Source organism: Manacus candei, unplaced genomic scaffold (assembly GCF_025592945.1).
Source record: "Manacus candei isolate 608988 ecotype Guabito, Panama unplaced genomic scaffold, ASM2559294v1 h1tg000005l, whole genome shotgun sequence".
NCBI classification, from domain to species: domain Eukaryota; kingdom Metazoa; phylum Chordata; class Aves; order Passeriformes; family Pipridae; genus Manacus; species Manacus candei.
Window position 1 is genome coordinate 25,023,645 of NW_026138053.1, and position 19,321 is coordinate 25,042,965.

At 55.1% G+C, this 19,321-nt stretch overlaps 1 protein-coding gene across 1 annotated transcript in view; it reads right to left on the reverse strand.

Moving 5' to 3' along the window:
• The window catches only part of PAPPA2 (pappalysin 2), an 87,389-nt gene extending 68,858 nt beyond the window's left edge, over positions 1–18,531 (reverse strand). The window contains exons 1-2 of the mRNA XM_051793505.1: positions 18,075–18,531; positions 11,800–12,862 (exon numbers count right to left, since the gene is read on the reverse strand). Coding sequence (XP_051649465.1) covers positions 11,800–12,862; positions 18,075–18,531 — 1,520 coding nt within the window. The remainder of the gene's footprint in view (positions 1–11,799; positions 12,863–18,074) is intronic.
• Positions 18,532–19,321: the final 790 nt, after the last annotated feature.

Genomic DNA, 19,321 nt, shown 5'->3' on the forward strand with positions numbered 1-19,321 from the left:
CTGTCTGAGGGCCTCCTGGGATGGCTCTGCTGGGAATCCCAGCACATCTCCATGTGCCTGGGTAGGCTTCCTGGCTACAACTGAGGTACCACCAGCCCTAGGACACCTTAGGAGGAGGTAAGGTTTTTGAGAAACACTCATTTGGACCCAGGCACCAGCAGAAACACTTGACCACTTGCATTTCAATTTCAAAAAAAAAAAAATAAATTCTGATGTCTGTGGGTATTCAGCAGACCTACAGTCTCTCCCGAGCTCCTGGAGGAGCAAGTCCTGCACTGCAGGAAGCACCAAGGCTGACCACCAATGACCCCAAATGGTCAAGTGGTTCTGATGCCTAACACAGAACCCATTACACTACTATCCCAAGATAAAGTCCTTTAACACTTGTTCTAGGGACAGTTGCCTACCCTCTCCCTAAGGAACAAGAACCCACTTGTTCCTCTCCACCCACCTCAAGTTAAATTCCCTTAAGGAGGAAGGGACTAATTGACCAGAGTGCCTCCTCCACTCCCATCACAAATACCATCCAACATCACCACTGTTGCTGGAGGAGAAGGGGCATCTTTTCACAGTGGCCTTATGGAGGAGGCACCTAGACCTGGCCCCGCAGCAGAAAGGGCTTGGAGAGGCGAGGGCAGCAGGAAGAGGAGTGCTGGTTTGGGATCAGACACACACAGCAGAGAAATGCAGGGCTGTGGGAGGGAGCAGAGGGCTGTGGTGAGGCTGATTGAAGGAGGCATGAAGGGAGACAAACAAGGGGAGCGTGGCCTCTAGCTCGGCAGGGACCACCTGACCCCTCCTGCTTGGGGGCACGGCAGCTCTGGGCTGACGCCGGCAGCCTGCCTGTGTCCAGAGAGCTGCTGCTGTCTGGCAGGGATGGGAACGGCAAAGCCCTAATCAGGGAGGACAGCTGGGCTGCAGAGCTCCCTGGGTGCTGCTCTGCCAAGCCAAGATGTGGGAGCCGGGGCTGGGACCCCTTTCTTCTGCACTGCTCTTCTCCCATCCTTGGTGCATGTCCTGAAAACTGGAGTCTGCTCTCAGAGGGGACAACAGCCACACTGATGGCTCCCAGCCCTTTGGGGCACCTCCTGGGGTGGACCTGCCAGAGCTGCAACCTTCCATGTCCAGTGCTCAGCAGGGGCACACAGCCTCTCTCTGATTCAGTTTTAGGATTGGGACATGCATGGAAAGATGTGTGACCAGCAGGACAAGGAATTGGATTTTTCCCCCTCTACTCCAGTCTCATGAGACCCCACCTGCAGTGCTGCATCCAGCTCTGGGGCTGCCAGAATAAGAAAAACCTGGACCTGTTGGAGCAAGTCTAGAGGAGGCCACAGAGATGATGAGAGGGCTGGAACACCTCTGCTATGGGGACCTACGCAACAAAGGAAACCCCGTGCCACTAAGAATCGACCCACAAATTCAACACTTCTTACAGCCTTTCACCCCTAAAGCATCATTTGGTTCTGCCAAACAACCAAAGCCTGTACACACTTGAAATTTAATACAAAATAAGCCAAATGTTTCCCAAAAGGCTCCTGCAGGAGCCTGGCTTTGAGCTTATGATAGCAGTGGTGATTCTACCCATGAGCCTTCCTTTTCACCCTCCTCAGGGAGGACAAATCCATGCAAGTCCCATAAACTTCCTGCCTTATGTGACAATCCTCATGCTGCTTAAGCATAATGGGCCATCAACTTTCCCCTGGGATAAATCTGTCCTGTCAAACTGTCTTTTAGTGCTCTGCATCTTGGGGGAGTTGATAGCATTTGGGGTTTACTTTAATGGGAGTCGGTAGCCATGATCAATTGTAAAAGCTCTATTTCCACGGAAATGGGAATTTAATAGATTTTTGAAAATGGTGGTTATTGACCCAATGGGCCTTAATGGCTTAAAAACCATCCGATTGGAGCGCGTATGAGTAAATGCGCATGATTTTTCAAATGAATACTGGAACAGGTAGTAAAAACCCATTTAAACTGCCGGGACCTGGTCAATAAGGAGTTTTCCATTTGCTCGTTCGGCTTTTCTATTTCTATCCCGGTGAATCAGGGCCGCTCTCTTCCTCGGAGAGGCTCCACCGTTCCCCCGCGGCTGAGATCATCCCGACACACACACAGCCCATCTGAGCCCCATCAGGGCGCAGGGATGTCTTTCATCAGACACCGGGGCGGTGATGCAGAGCCAGATGCTCCCAGCGTGGCACACGTGGACCATCTCTCGTGGGTGATGCAAGCCCTGTTGCTCACAGGGGAGCTGAAGAGACATGTGTGCCTCAGGACTCCTGGGTTTAAACTCAACCTGCGGGCTCCCAGCAGATGATCCTATGGGAAAGTGTCTCAGATAAAAGTCTTGGATTGTCTGAGGTTAACACACACCAAAAACATAGAGTGAACTCCAAAGGAATGTACTAATTACTAAGCAGTAATCCTGGAAGCAATGGACAGACTAAGCCCTGATATTTATTCCTGACTGAAGCCCCCCTGCCCCAACCAGGGAAGGTATTTAGGGTTATCACCCCCACCAGCTCTCCAAGGCCTACCAAGGCTCAGCGCAAGGCTGAGCTATTCCCCACTTTTCCCACCCCTCCTCTCCTGTCTGCCTTTTTCATGAACCTGCAGGGGCACAGGTGCCCCAAGATTTTTACCTGTTTGAAAACAAAGGGTGGGTTCAGCCACTGCAAAGAGGAGATTCAAAGCCATGTGTGTGCAGGGCAGCAAAGCTGAGTGAGTGTCATGGGCACAGAATAAGACAAAAGAAAAAAAAAAAAAAAAAACAAAGACTTGAAAACTCCCAAATTTCAAAGGGATATCAGTCCTCCTGCTCTCTCTTACCTTCCCCTTCAAAAACCCAACATAGCAGGAATTAGAGAATTCTGAGTCACAGTCTGTTGCTTATTCCACCAATGAGGAGGAGAAGCAAAGGAGAAAAATATTGCAGGTTACCATCTGCTTCCACCCCAGTAATGGGGCTGCCACTTCCATGCCCAAGTATAATGGATTGGTTTGGGTTGGAAGAGACCTTAAAGATCATCTCATTCCAACCCCCCTGCCATGGGCAGGACACATTCCACTAGCCCAGGTTGCTCCCAGCACTGTTCAACCTGACCTAAAAACTTCCAAGGATGGGACATCCACAACTTCTCTGAGACATCATCAGTGAAAACAGGGAAAGAGCAGTATTTGTGGGGAGTTAGTCAAAAGATTTCAAAAGAAAGAGTTAAAAATCCACTTTGGAACCATTCAGGAGACAGAAAAGAATCCTGCCAGGCAGAAAGGCAGTGAAGCAGCAGCTCAGGGAGAGAGGGGAGCCCAGGGTTGCCCTCTGAAGCCCAGCACAGGCGAAATCCCAGCTCCAGCACCCACCAAAACACTCCAGAAAGGCTCACTGTCCACAGCCCGGGGTAAGCACTCGCCTTTTTTTGACAATGTTGATGCTGGCTGGCGTTACACGGAGCATGTGTGAGAGAGGGCGAGTGAGAAGCGCCAGGGGAAATGGAGAAATATGTTTGCAGCCCCTTGTGGTTTTGGGAGGCAGAACTCAACAGTGGCAAGTTATTCTAGAGCAGGTTCCAAGCTAAACAAAGCCAGGTATGGTTCCCTTTCTGCCTGGATTGTTTGTTTCACAGCAAAATAAGAAAAAAAAAAAAACATCTCAGGCCAGGACCAAGTTTTACAGCACTTTTTGCCCGTCTTAGGCTGCACACAGATCAGCCCTGTCCCACCTAACCCACAAGAACAGACCTGTAAATAAGTTTTCTCTTACTTTTTGCCTGAAACAAAAATATGAAGCAACATTCCAGGTTCAGGGAGGTCTTAAGGTCTCTGAACACAAGTCAGGGTTCCCCAGGAGCCCAGGTTTCACTGCCAATTTTTCAGTGCAGTTCACAACCTGCCGAGGGAGGTGGAGGGGATAACATCAGTGGGTGCAATGCTCCTGCTCTCCCACAGCACTGCGTGGGCTTCTCGTGGCTGAGCAAACTCTCAGGGCCAGGAGGCTCAGCAAAGCACTCCAGACAAAGGGAAGCAGTGTCGTTTTTTTGCCTTGCATTTAGCCAGGACAGAGAGGCTTCATCCCCTTTCACTAAATGCCTCCCATCCCCACCCAGGGACTAGGAGGCAGGAGGCCCCACGGCAACATCAGTGGCAGCACCTCACTGCTGCACAACTGGGGGGAAGACATCCAAGACTTGTGTGCCTCAGTTTCCCTTGCCCACAGCACAAGCAGGAGTTTGCAGACATCTTAGAACATGTGATCTCCGCTGTGCAGGGCTTTCCAAGGAGCTCAGGAAAGTTAAGCTCCCACATCCCACTGCTGTTCAATGGAAAGCAAGTGTCCAGCTCTTCACCAGGGGCTTCCTCCTCTCCCACCCGTCTCCCAGAGCAGGGGGAGAAGAAAGACCCTTTAACAGGGCTGCCAGCAGTGGATAAATTTGCTGAGCAGGGATGATGCTCACAGGGAATTGAGCCAACAGCTCCTATTTTCCTCTGCAAGTGGAACCACACAGCCCTGTGGTCAATAACCCCCTCCTCAGGCACTCTTCACCGTGATGGCAACGTTCAGTCTTCCCAAAGGATCCAAAACTTTGCTACATTCGCCCTAAACTGCTCACTGAAGGGCAAAACTTGCAGTCTTTATATTTGTCAGTAAAGGGACTGAGACGCAGAAAAAAAAAAAAATAAATCTATTAAAGCTAAATATCTTGTCCTTGCTTTATATTTATATATATTTATTTTTTTAAGGGTAAAACCAAGTCCCAAGCCTGCAACTTATTTTTAGATCCAGGCAATTGGGTGTCCCAGCCGGAGAGCACAAGCCAGCATTCTAAAAATGCCTCCCTCACAGATATAAAAAGGACACAAGATAATTTATTGGGGAAATTCTGTAACGTAACGATCATACACTGACGGCAAACAAAACAAACGAAGAAAATCCAAGGCTGCCTCTGGTCCCCAGCACAGCCCTTGGGAGGCGACAGTCACAAAGACTCAGCACCCTCATCCTTCCTAAAAACCTCCAAAACAAGTCCTCTAACTCACACCATCCCGGCGGGTTCGGGCGATGCTGGACTCATTCCCTCTCGCCCCATCGCCCTCTGCAAGGGGGCAACTTGATTTCCTAAATAACAGTGGTGGCTGGGCCAAGGAAAACGAAAAGCAGTATGTTCACTTAAGGACTCCAGTGGCTGCAGCTCAGCCTGCCAACCCAACATGGATTTAATCACACCAGAGACCCCACCAGCGCCCGGCCAACGCTGTCCCACCAGACATCCCGGCCAGGGTGGCTGCTGAGCTCCTGCCATTTCGGTTCCTGTGGTCTTGCCAGCCTGGCCAGGGGCTCAGCCGGCATCCTCCACCCACAGGGTGGGTACAGTGGGATGAGGAGGAGTCCTGGGGAGGGCTGACAAAGAGTGACCCCTCCCAGCCATTGGACACACGCTGTTCCTTCACAATTGCCATCCCGATACAATCGGCCCCCCTCAAGTGAGCCCCCGAGTCAGTGGTGTTTGCTAGAACAATAGCTCACATCTGGGACAGCTGTTTTCCCCGAAAGCACCCAGGCTGACTACAGCCACTGGGCAGGGGTCCTGTGCCCTCGCTCACACGCGGATCGTGTTCTCCCTCTCCCGTGGAGATGTGGTCACCCCTGGGGGGACCTGGCAGGTTCCTCCAGGAACACGCTGCCAGGCAGCTCCATGCTCACAGGAAGGCTTGGGGGACTGAGCAAGACTCATCCTCCAGCAGAGGCTTGTTGGAAATTAACCCCTGAGCCTTCTACCTTGGCAAGAAAGGGAGTGTGTTACTGTGACTTTATTTCCTACTTTTAGCACCCCTCAAAAAAAGCAGGGAAGAAGATTTGGGCACATGAACAAGCTGCTCTGGTTAGAGCTGAAGGCAAAGACTGGGAGGAACCCCTTGGACCTGGACACCTCTACACTTCTGTGCTCCTCTTCCAGCCCCACTGCTCTGCTCCCTGGGCTAACAGAGCCCAGTTCCCACCAGAAGCCAGTGTGAAATGGAGCCTTCTGCTTCTGAACAGTGTTCCCAGGACCTGATACAGTCCCTTGGACAGCAGCACCTTAATGCTTAGTTCTTTACTCCTGGAAAGACATCACTCCCACAGTCCTGCTGGCCTGAGGGAGGGGCTGAGTCAGACTTTGATCTTGCCACGTGTGCCCTTAGACTGAATCTCCATGCTGGAGCCCCCTTCACTACCTCCTATGCCATAGCAATGCAGTGTCTCACCATTCCAAATCCTCCCTCTTGGGAGCAAAATCCCACTGCTGGGCTCGTGTCACTGGCTGTAGCCTCCAAGTCCCATCATGAGCAAGCAGCTTGATGGACATCCTTCCTATCTGATATAATGTCCACCAAGGACATTCCCCCCTGTCTTTGACAAGTTTTGAAATCATTTATCCATGGGAAAGCTCAGAGACTGAGGACTTTCCTACAAGGGAAGAATAAGTTTTCCAATGAGCCCAAATTCACTCTCATGAAATTTTAAAGCATCCACCAACAAACCATCAGGCTCCAAAAAAATGTCCTATTTATTTCTGCATCCCCCCAGTCCCAGCAGATCTGCTAGAGAGGAGAAGCAACAAGCTCAGAAGCCACTGAACCCATCACTGCCACTTTTGGTGTTCCCAAAGCACCCATCTCCTCAAGCCCTGAGTCCAGCACATGAGGCTTGGTTCTTTGGGAACACCAGGACAATATTTGGGTAGAGGCCAACAGAACTCCAAGAGGTGCCAGGTCCTGAGCAGGGGACCTCCCAGCCCTGCTTTCCTCATGGGAACATCATAGTCTCTTCCATTCCACACTTGACAGGCAGTGAAAATAACTGAAAACACCCTCTCCATCCATCCTTCAAGTGACCAACCACCACAAGCAGCAGCCACCTACCACCTCCAGTTGAATCTGTGCTCTGCAAATTGTTAGTGACTTCAGGTTGCACCCAAATCTTGTAATTTTAAAATAACATTGTACATACCAGCCCTCTTTCACAGTGAGAAAGGTATCCTGTAGCAAGGGAAGAAGAAAGGGAAGTGAGCAGCTAATTTGAATGTTGTTTTAACATCTGGTTGGGATTAAGGTCTGAGCAGGTCAGCTGTGGCCCCATAAATGCCATCATTGCCCCACCTGCTCTCAATTTGATACCGTTTATGTCCTCAGTTCCATCCACTTTCAGCTGAACATCTCCTGACAACGGGCTGCTCAAGTGCCAGGGAATAGCTGGGAGTGATTCTTTCATCTTCAGGGGTTGTCCACCAGAGATATTTAGTGAGGTTAATCTGGATCAGCTTTTGAAGACAAGGCTTAAACAGCAGGAGGTTCCCAAGCAGCCTTAACCCAATTAAGCACCCTTCCCTTAGGACTGGAGGCCAGCTAAGCTTGCATTAAAACCCATCAAGTGTCCTGTTAATCAGGTACACTTTAACATCACAGCCATGGTCATCCCAGCGGAGGCCACCAAGACTGGAGACACCTCGTCATTTTTCACCTCCTTTTGTCACTTTGGTTATTTCTGCCATTACTTTGGGCAGCAAGATGAAAGGCCCAGCAGCTCAGCCCTTAGCCACTCTGCTCTCCAGACTCCCCTCTGGTTTTTCTTTTCACATTAACTATGTCACACACCAGACTCTCATTGACTAACTGCCCGAGGGGGACCCTTGCTGAGTGTTAATTGCTGTTAATGAGCTGTTGCTGCCTTCCTTCCAAGAAAATTACAGCAGCACTCAGGCTCTGCAAGAAGATGGGAGTCTGCAGAAAACCAAGGCAAATTCTACTTCAGGCCCTGACTTTACACCACCAGAAACTCCTGGAATATGCTTTAAATCAGGATGAGACTGGGTGAAGGATAACAGTCGGCACTCTCCTGATGTTGCCTGTCCCCTCGTTCCTCATGTGGTGGGTCAGGGTGAATGATAAGTCCCTGACTTGCTTCCCATGGGTCCTGTTGGGGTGCCTTGCAGGGATGTCTACACACAGCTCTTCACCAGAGTTCTTGCTCAAGTCTCCCCCCAGCCACAAGTGCACAGTCTCACTGATGGGGTTTGCACGTGGGTGGTGGCCCAGCTGGCTCAGAGCACAGCAGGGCTTGTCTTGTCCCATGTGCTACCAGAGGGGGTGCAGGAAAGACCCGACAAGATGCCTGAATGGCCACTACCATCATTATCCCCTACCCCAGAGCTGGGGGCAGCTCCTGCCTCAGCCACAGTTGGCTGCATCCCCACCAGAGATTTTATGGAATCTTAAAATGGTTTGGGTTGGAAAGGACCTTAAAATACATCTTGTTCCACTCCCGTGCCATGGGCAGGGACACCTTCCACTACTCAAAGCCCCATCCAGCCTGGCCTTGAACACTTCCAGGGATGGGGCAGTCAGAGATTCTCTAGACAACATGTGCCAGGGCCTCACCACCCTAACAAGGAAGGATTTCTTCTTAACAGCTAATCTAAACCTGCCCTCCTTCAGCTTAAGGCCATTTCCCCTTGCCCTGTCACTACATGCCCTTTTAATAAAAATAATAATAATAATAATCTTCTTTCCAAAACTCATTTCTTTCCCCTGCTAAGCATGGGTGAGGGTATATGGCAGCACCAGATGTGGCCCTGGTTAAGAAGCACTGGAGCCATCCACTGTTCCTCAGGCTTTTCCCTCTGGTTTGCCTCTCTCTAAGCTGCAGCCCAGGGGAAGGGGATTTGAAATGAGGGATGTGTTAGGATGGTAAAAGTGCTTAAGGTCGTTCAAGTCAAGACAAGGTATTGAGCCCCTTCACAAAAAAGGACTCAATCTGTCTACAGTGCTGGCAAGAAATTGCCCGGTGTCTCGCTCTGACTTTCTCATTTTGATTATTTTTGGCCATACTAAGAAACACTCCAATCCAAACCACTCTTTGTGAGAGCCTTGAAATGAAATAAAGTAGAGATGATTTAGCTCACGAAAAAAGATCCTGAGATTTTTTTGCCTTGCCACCTTGATCTGAAAGGAGATGCAGAGAGCACCGTCTGCAGCGGGGGTTCCCTCTCCCCCAGCTCTCCCAAAGCCTCAGCTCCCTCCTGGGCTCTGGCAGAGGGATGAAAAAGCAGAGGCGTCTCGGGGAGCAGCAGCCAGCTCGCTCGCTTGCTTGCTCTCCTCCAGTTACAGACCCAGAGCTGTTGTTCCCATCAAAGCACCTGGCTCCCATTGTGCCGCCTTTCCGCAGTTTGTTAAATTTTATTTCGCATTATTCCTCCCGTTTTGGCTTCCACCCTAAAAATCCTTCTGCAACTTCGCCAGCTGCCCCGCTCCTCATAAATGTTCATTTAAGTATAATACCTTGCACTCGCTCGGCAGGAGCTCTGCCTGAACAAAACCCCTCAGGCTGAGGTCTCCTGCTCCTGTATCCTGGGATTCATCCTCCAGCTTTGGGGGAACACCACCTGCCTGGCCGTGCTCTTGGGCAAGCTCAATCTCAGCTTGGTTTTTCCCAAACCCAGTTTCCCAGTGGTTTTCCCACAAACATATGTACTCTTCCCCCGGAAGAATAAGAAGAGCACCCTCAGCAGAGTTGGGCCCAGGGAGGGTGGGTGTCCACCAGTGTCACCAGTTTGGACTGTGCTTTGAGCAACCTGGGCTAGTGGGAGGTGTCTCTGCCCATGGTGGGAGGGGTGGAAAAAGATGGTCTTTAGGGTCCCTTCCCACCCAAACCACTCCACGACTCCTTTATTCTGTGATCTCTGAAGAAGCCGGCCCAAGGCAGCTCAGAAGAGCTCAGTGGCAACAGGATTCTACTCATGCCCCCACATTTCCCAAATGCCAGGCACTTCAGATTTCGTTTTTCAGAGCTTAGCCTACAAACAATCAATCTTGTCTTCTGAGCAGACCAATGAGGTCTGCGGAAAGAAAATTGCAAAAGATTTGTTATTTCCCTAGTGTTCCCATTTTCCCATTCCTTTCCCACAGAAGCAAGGTTTTTGTTTTGTTTTGTTTTGTTTTCTTTCCCAACTTTCAGGGGAAAATCCTGACAAATGGAAGCCCTGATTCATACCAGCAAAAATTTGGCCTTTTTTAATTTAAGGTGGAGCCCTTCTTGTCTGAGGATGAAAACATTTCTCTAAATGCACACGCAGGGCAAGGACTGAGCCTTGGCCCCGCCAGAGCCAAGGCCAAGTGGTGTTGGGTGCTGATGGCCACCACGAGGGGAGAGTTGTTGTGCAGCCAGGAGGGCTGTTCATCTCCTCCCTGCTCAGGAAAGCAGCTCTGTGCTGGTTCACAGAATGGGAAACAAGAGGACAGGCAGGCACAGAGCGACAGTGGTGGCTGTCACCACAGAGAATTCCAGAGGTGAGAAAATATCTTCTGGGGGTGTTACTCAGTCAGAGACACGGTGTGATGCCTCCCTCTGTGGCTGGGATGCATTGGAAGAAAGGATCCCCATCCTCCTCCTGTATTTTCTCAGACAACTGAAGGATGGGTGAAAAAGGCTCAGGAAGGGAGGAGGGGAAGCCCTGCTCCTCTCTATCACCACCACCCAAACAGAGACACCTGCTCACCTCCTCCTTCCATGTCCCTCCTGGGAGGAAGCAGAGCGAAGAAGCAGGTTTGGAAAAAAAGGATTTATGGCTGCAGCCTACCTGCTCACAGAGCACAGGGAAAAAAAACTGAAGGAGAAAGAAGATCAAAGGAGCAACGTGTCCCTAAAACCCTCCCTTGCAGCATTTCTCCATGGATGCTGCCATCTACACCACACCGCTCCCGCTCCGGTGGGCACCTCTGCCCGGCACCGGGAGCCAGCAGCTGGGAATGAGCAATTTTCTCTGACACCAAGACAGAAACAGCTTTAAAAAAAAAAACAAAAAAAAACCCAAAAAAACCAAAACAAAAAAGGAAAAGACATGACTTTTTTTTCCCTTCCCCGTCTCCAGCCAGAAAGTACACCTGGCAGAGCCCCAAGCGCTGGAAGCCATCAGCAGGGCTGTCGGCACTTCAGAGGCTCTGGTGAGGAGGGCAGGTCACCAACTGCACCGAGGACACTGTCCCCAACACCCCGGGGTCCCCCAGCATGGGGTCGGGGGTACCCCTCTCCATCCCGCCCCAGCTGCTGCCTCCAAAGGGCCCTGAGGAGAGCAAGGGTCCCCTGGCACCATGTGTTGATGCTCTGTGGGTTTTGTTCCATGTGGATTTTACAAAGTATTTTGCACCTGCAGCACAGAGTAAAGGCACTACTTCCTACATCCTCCCTATGGGCATCACTCCCCGGGGCAGGATTTGGGAAGGCTCATGTACATCCACGCACAGCACCTCACATCTACACCATGACCTCCTTCTCCCCTCTCCAGCACTCAGGAAAAGGTATTTTGAATACAAATTAAGAAATCAGGCTTTAGGCATATCCAGGGAAGCTGGGGAAGGGGCAGCAATCCCCCTGCTGCATCCTGTGTGTGGGATCAGGGTAAGCAGTATCCTTTGCTCGGGGCCACTCTGCTCACACTGAGGATGCCCACGGTCCCTCTGGCACGTAGCCAGAGGCTGGCAGCCCTGCACTGGGAATCTCCTTGCAGGGGTTTTCCCCACAACCCCTCACTCATTTTAGGGCAGGGGGAAACACTTAACGACAGGGCTTTACAGAGGGGGTGCTATGTCACATTGTAGGATTTGCTTCCTTTGATGACAAGCACACCTATCCCACAGGAAAACACCCCTCTGCCTTCCCACACTGGGAAGCCACTGGTTGGAAGCGATACCCAGGTGCAGAGCGGGTGCTGGGGGAGGGTTCACCCCACCCCTTGACCCACCACCCCCCTTAAGCCCCACACCTACCGATGGGGCGAGTCAGGGTCGAAGCAGGTCCTGGCCACGTCGGTGGCCCAGGGGTCGCAGCAGTCGCCGTCATCGAAGTCGTCCAACACGTTGTTGCACTCCATGTGGCAGACGCCGTCGCGGCGCTTCCAGGAGAAGCAGCGGCCGGGCCGCCGGCAGTCCCCGCCATCGTAGCCGGTGAGGGGGTGCTCGCACTCGGGGTCGCAGCGCTCGTTGCCCACCTTGCTGGGCTCGCAGCCCAGGAGGACGGCGCGGCGGCGCAGGGAGGAGTTGTGCACCTCCAGCAAGCTGAGCTGCCAGGAGATGTTGTAGGGCCGGAAAGCCTCGCTCAGTGCCCGGTGTTGCCGCCTGATCTGCTCCCAGCTGACCGTCGGCCGCCCGCCGTCGTCCTCCGCCAGGTTCACCACCCGGTACCGCACCACCTTCCAGCTCCGCAGCGGCCAGTGCCGGTTGTAGTGGGAGACCAGCTCCACGTTGTCGCAGGCAGTCTGCCCACACGCGGGGGGGCCCAGTGGCCGCAGGACGGGCGGTGGCGGGGACAGCAGCACCCACTGCTGGGGGAAGGCGCCCTCCCGAAAGGGCACCCAGCGTTCCTCCGGGGTGGCGAAGCCCGCGGCCAGAGCCAGCCCTGCCGCCCCCTCGGCCACCTCCTCTAGGAAGGGACGCTGGAGGTGGGATTGGGGCAGGGCACCACGCCACAGGGCCAGCCCGGCCAGGTGTCCCCGGAAAGTGTGTGCGGTGCCCCAGGCGTCCCCCCCCAGCAGCAGCGTGCGGCAGGAGGACATGAAGGCGCTGTGCAGGGGTCCCTCCTGCCCGCCGGCACGGCCGACCCGCACCCCGTCCACGTAGAGGGCCATCCAGCGCCCGTCATAGCTGGTGGCCAGGTGTGTCCACGCCTCGGGGCGGTAGCGGTGGTAGGAGGTCACCTCGGTGGCGGTGGCCGCCCGGTCCGTGCGCAGGGAGAAGAAGAAGCGGGCGTCCTTCTTCCCCCCGAGCTGCAGGGCACGGATGCCCAGCGCCCAGCCCCTGTCGCTGGCCGTGTGCGAGCAGTTGTCGAAGACACCTGGTAGTGAGTCGGGGATAGGGGTGGGGAGAGAGAGGAGAGCTGGTGAGGACCTGAGAGCATTGCCACTCCTCCCCGGAGCACCAGCTGGGTCCTTGGTGGTGGGTAAATGAAGGTGGGCAGAGGCTGGGCAGTGGGTGCTGCATCAGGGGGACAACACAGCCCCCATTCAAAATCATTTGGATGAGTAGGTGGAGCAGCCAGGAGGGATGGCAGAGCCAGAGAGTTGGGATGGAGAGGGGAGGAAGAGCATGGATGGGAGGAGAGGCCGAAGAGCGAGGTGTTTCTGAGCTGCTCCCTGTAGGAGTGCTCTGGCAGGATGGGATTAGAGGCTAAGCTTTTTATCTGCGGGCCAAAGCTTTTAAGAATTAGAGCACAGCAACCCAAAGCAAAACAGCCTCCTCCAGGGACTGCTTCCCCAACAGCTTCCAGGCAGATTTACAGCTCTCCTTTACGCTCCAGTTTCCCTCCCAGTCATGCATCCAGCGCAGGTGGGAGAGGGTCCGAAGGGGATGCACTGCCTGGCAGGTACACTCCTCAGCCCCTGAGGTCACCTGAGCATAAATCCATCCCCAGAAATAGCTTCAGGCTCAGCCTCTCGCTGTGTGCCCAGGTGTGTTGCAAACCTGTTTTAGGCTGGGTAAGACCTGGAGCTGTGCTGACTTTCCCCCAAACTCAGGCTGCTGAAAAACCTCAGCCAAGAACTGGAGGCTTGCAGGCACTGAGTGCCCTTGGGGATTGGTGGCCATAAGACACTTAAATACTGGCAAGGGCAAATGGACCACTCATTGCTTGAAATAAATGCCTCTGGGTTCCTACACCACCACAGCCGGGATGTTCATGCACCTCACTGGCTAAGATGGATGAGCTTGAAGTCACTCTTTGAGCCCCACCAGCAGCATCTTCTGGGAGCCCCCTGCTCTCCCATTCATCACTCCAACACAGTGTCCCTATGCTGGTGAATCCTGCTTCCATGCCCAGAGACCCTTTTTATACCCCTGCTGTGGCATTTCTTATTCTCCATCCTGCTTTTCCTTGCTGCCTGGGTTCTCCTGTCCCTCACCATTCCCATTGCAGGCACTGCCTGCCCATCTCTGTGGCATCAGGGCATCGTGGGCCAAAACAAAGCACTCCTGTCCTGCCCTGCTGTCTCACCTTTCCCAGAGGATGCTCAACATGACGCCGTGGGGAAACTGTACCTGCTGCCAGGATTACAAAGAAGCCAGCAGAGAGAGGCAGAGGTGTAGAGGAGCAGGAGCTCCAGGAGGAGCAGGAGCTCCTGGCTCTCATCCAGGTGATGTGACTGAAGCCAGGTTACCATGACCCCACGTCTCCCCTGCCAGCCCTCATAAACGTGGCCGGCAAAGGTCACGTCAAGCCCCGCTGCACCCCAGGAAGCTGCACCCCTCCCTCCATCCATCACTTTCACTGAGAGCGAGATGGGTGGTGGCCTCTAAACCATCCCACGGTCGTAACCACCCCGGGCACGGATCCCTGCCACTGCTCACTACAAAGGCAGCCACGCACAAAGCCTCCGTGGGCGGATGGGCTTTGGCCAACTCTTGTTTTCCTGTGGATTGTGAAAGGGAAGCAGAAAGACCAGGGGAAGCTGAGACAGGGAGAAGCCAAAAGGCGGCAGGCAAGTAGAGGAGCCTTGCAGGAGCGAGAAGGCAGAGCTGGAGAGTACTTCTGGGCTGGGTGCTGGTTGAAAGGTGCCGAGGCCTGCACGCTCGAAAGCCAACTTTTGGTCCTTGCTGGGGTTGGGGAAACAGGGCTTGGTACCTCTTCTCTTAGGAAAACTCATGCATTTCACCTTGAAATGATTCAGAATGCCTCAAATTTGATTAAACACTAAGGAAAATATGGGACAAACAGTGTCGGCGGGGAACAGCCTCTGGGGTGAGTGTGAGGTGTCATCCTCCCAAACCAGTGCTGGAGCCAAGCCACACCTGGCAGTGCCTGATGATTTCAACACTGGCCAAAAGAAATTTCAGTGAGCCTAAAACAAAGTTTGAGGACTCCATCAAAGTCCTCAAAGGAGCTTCATCCAAGTGATGTAAGTAAGGCCAAAGTCAGCTCTACAACAGGGGTGGAAAGCCAGTAAAGTAGCAGCTGGTGCTTCCTAGACATGGCTGGGGATGGCATCTCCACTGCAGTGGCAGTTAAAGGAGCATGAGGCAGAGCAGCACATCCCACAGCTGGGAGCCACAGCAGAATGGTGAAGCAAAAAGGTCCAGCAGCAGGTTCTGACATCCCCTGAGGGCTTCCATGAGAAATCATCAGGGGAGCAGTTTCAAGACCCCAGAATTTGCCAAGGAGCTTGGTATTTTGTCCTGGGGCAAACCACCAGGAAGGGAAAGAGCTGTTTGTAGAAGAGGTGTGAGGTACTTCCTCAGCACCTGTAAAAGCAGCCCCTGCCTCCTAACCCTCAGATGGGAAAGGGGAGCTCTAACCTGGTTTGTGCTGTTCACCAGTGCCTTAGGGTGATGACTTTGGGGTTTGAAACAAGAGTTGTTTGCAACAGCACAAAAAAAGTTGAAGAGAAGGATATTTGTGAGGGAATATGTCCCATGGAGAAAAATCCTCCAAAGAGATCAAGTGTGCTGCTTTGTAAGGAACACACTCCAAGCAGCTTCTCCCACTGAGGCCAGGAGACTTGCAGCACAAGGAACAGCTTTCAGCCATGCTTTGAGACAGATAATGAGGAAAATCATCTGCTAAAGCTCTGGAGGGTCTGACACAGACCAGAAGCAAAAGACAAACATCAGCCTGGCACAAAGGGGAATCCCTCCGGGTTCACCAGAAGCAGAGCAGGTGTGAATGGAGGGAAGACAATAAAGGTGGGAAAAGAAATGGCATCACATGAGAGGACTCTCTTCTGCTGCCCAAAATGAGAAGGACATGGAAGAAGGACCACTGTCCTTCCCTGACACTGTCTGTGGCAGGGTGCTGGTGTTATACCCCAGCAGAAATCCCCCCATGCAGGAGGGGCTAAGAGGGATGAACAGCCCCATCCAGGGTGGCCCTGAGGCAAAATGTGGCATCTACAGGAAAAAAAAAATGCCAACCCTGAGCCTTCAATCGAAGCAGCAGCCAGACCAGATGCTTTTCATGGTCAGAGTTGCTCAGCCTGGCCTCACTTCCCAAGCACTGATGCTGAGATATGCTGAGCTCTGCCCTGCTTTCCTCCCGCCTTCCCTCACACACAGACACCTGGAGCTCCTCCACAGCTTTGGACCACCTCACACTCGGTCCCCTCTCTCCCGACGGAGCAGGAGCAGCAGATCAGAAGCAGACTCAAACCTGCCGAAGGGGGCTGGCAGCTGCTTGCATCACCTGCTCACACGAAATGTCAGCAGCGCTGGCCTGTCCCTCTTGGCCACCGCACCCGGCCCCAGCTGCAGGGAGACGGTGGGAAGCGGACAGTGACTCAGGCAGCCGGAGGTGCCTGGGGCTGACTCAAACCCTGGAGCGAGGAAGCCGGGGGATATTACCCAAGTGAATGCCAGGGCTCACGGGTGGTGCTTTCAGCGCTATAACAGCTGTCCCACCCTCCACAAGGAAATTAAAAAAGAAAAAAAAAAGAAAGAATAAAAAATAATAATCATAAAAAATTGGAAACGTAAAAACCAACACCTGCAGGCCAGACCTCCAGATGCAAACAGCTGTGCTGCTGATGCGATGGCTGGGAAGTGCATTCTCTGCATCCCAAGCTGCTGCCTGCTGGCAGGGAGGCAGCAGGGACCCAGGTGGGAAGGCAGGCAGTGATGTGCACGCTAGGTAGTTTGGTCATTTCCTTGTCCACAGCAGCTTTTACCCTCTGCCACCAGCCTCCAGCCCACCCCTCCTACCTCTTCTGCAGCACAGGTGCCATTATCACCCTAATATTGGGGAGATAAATCAGTGAAAGGGGCCAGGCAAAGCAGAGTGAGGTTCAGTGCAGCGATCACAAGCGAAGGTAGAGTTAGCATAGAGAGGGGGATTCCCCAACCAGCCAGCTTGGCTGGGGCAGCACAGAAACACAGCAGCCCCCACTGTGGGGACCCCAGACATCCCGCGGGACCGGTACATCTTGGCGCTGCCATCTGTTCTCAGCCCTTCCCAGCATCCCTGCACTGCCCTGCCATGCCTGTACCCAGCCACAAACACCCGTCCTGGCACGGCTGCACAGGCACCAGTGCAGGAGGCACTCCGTGCCCGTGTGCCAGTCTGTCTCCTCAGGCCCCCCATAGGATCGTTTAGGTCGGAAAAAGCCTTTAAGATCAAGCCCAACAGTTAGCCCAGCACTGCCAAGCCTGCAACTAAACCACGTCCCTAAGCACCGCATCTATACATTCTTTGAACACTTCCGGGGATGGCAATTCCACCACTTCCCTGGGCAGCTCGTTCCAGTGCCTGACAACCCTTTCAGTGAAGAAATTTTTCCCAATATCCAATCTAAACGTCCCCTGGCACAACTAGAGGTAATTTCCTCTTGTCCCATAGCTTGTTATTTGGGAGAAGAGACCGCTACAACCGCTACAACCTCCGGTCAGGTAGTTGTAGAGAGCGATAAGGTGTGTGTCCCCCCCCCCGAGCCTCGTTTTCTCCAGGCTGAACACCCACAGCTCCCTCAGGCGCTCCTGGCAGGACTCGCTCATCACTTGCCTGCTCCTTAGCTTGTGGGGGTGAGGGGGCAATCCCCGGTAGAACGAGCCCCTGGGGCCGCCCCCCGCCCCGCGGAGCCCTCGGGGCCGTGGCCCGGGGGGGCCGGTCCGGGCCGTGCGTGCGGCGCGGCTGCCACCGTGCGGCCACCGCCCCGGGGACCCGCCGGAGCCCCGCACAGCCCCGGCGTGCCCGGAGCCCCGGGAGGGGACACCGGGGCAATGGAGGGGGACCAGGGTGAGCGTGTCACCCAAAGGGACCTTCCAACTCCGGTCGAGGCGAGAGGGAGAAACTAGATGGGAGCTGGGACGGCGGGGCGGGAGGGGGGGGGGGGCGGGCTGGGAGGACGGGGCGGGTGGGAACAGAGGGGAGGGGATGGTTTAGGGTTTGGTCTCAAGGGAAGGAGGAATATTCCACGCCCGCGGTGCTGAGGACACGGGTGTGGGCGCGGGGTGTCACCTGCCGGAGCGGGGAAGGCGGGGAGCCCCGCGTGGGGAGGCTGGAGGAAGGGGGGGGGGGGGTTGTCGCGGGATTGTCGGTTCCCCCATCCCTCCCTGCCGGTGTTTACCTGCGATGATGGCCGGGTTGCTCTGTCCGCCCTCCGCCTTCACCCAGAGCTCCAGGGTGAACTCCTCCCGCGGGACGGCGGGCAGCGCCTCCGCCCGCGCCGCCAGCTGCTCCCGGCCGCCCGAGAAGTACAGCGCGGGCAGCTCCCGGGGGGAGCCCGGCACCTGCGGCTCCCGCCCGCGCCGCCTCTCCCCCCGGCCGCGGCCGCGCTCCCGGCCGCCCGCCTCGCCCCCCGGCTCGTCTCCGCCTGCCCCGGCTCCCCGCGGTCTCCGGCCCCGCGGGGGAGCAGCGCCGAGCGCGGCGGGACCCTGCGGGTACAGCCCCAGGGGGTGATGCGGGGGCGCGGCGCGGCGGCTCGGAGCCTCCATCCCGCACCCCGGGGCCGCCGGGGGGTCCCCGCGGGCCAGGCTGAGCGCCGCCAGCAGCAGCGCGGCCAGGGGGGCCCCGCCGCGCAGCATCCTCCTTGGGCACGAAGTTTGGGGGGCGGGAGGTGGTGGGCGAATGGCCTCGGGGGAGATGGGGGCGCTCAGGGGGGCGGCGGGTGGCAGCGCCGGGGCATAGTCCCCCGGCCCCCGCCGCTGCCGCTGCCCCCAACTTTTCCCCGGCACCGCTCTCCTCCCCTCTGCTCCTGCGGGAGGAGGAGGAGGAGGAAGAGGAGGAGGAGAAGGAGGGCGAGAGCACCGCGGCGGGGACCCCCCTTCTGCCCGCAGCCGGGGCTCCCGGGGCACGGCGGACCCTCCGCGGCTCTCGGCGCCGGCCGGCTCTGCCTGCGGGAGCGGGGGATGCGTTAGTCGCCCTTATCTAGAAAGCCCCGAGGCGCTCCGCTCCCCCCCCACCCTAAGGAGGGGTGTGGAGGGGGGGGGCTGCCCTTATTTAAAGATGATTATGTCCAATCTAATAAACCCCGAGCGGAGCATCGCCCTCCCTTCCCTCCGCCCTCCCGGGCGCTGCCCAGGATGCTGGCGGGGAGGGGATGCGGAGGGGACTCAATGCCCGGAGGGCGTTGGGTCCCCTCCGCATCCCCTCCTCCCCGCCGGCGTTTTGGGACAGCACCTGTGCTGTCCCTGCCCGTGTTTTCTCCTGTTGTAGCTCCCACCTCGCCTACATCCTCCATCTCCATCACCTAGAGGGGAAGAAAGGAAGGTGAAAGGAGGGGATACCCTCCCTCAGCCCTCCCCCGGGCGAGGAGAGAGGTGGTCTTGGGCTCAGGGTCCCTCCTCAGGTGGAGATTTTTATGCTTTTTCTCTC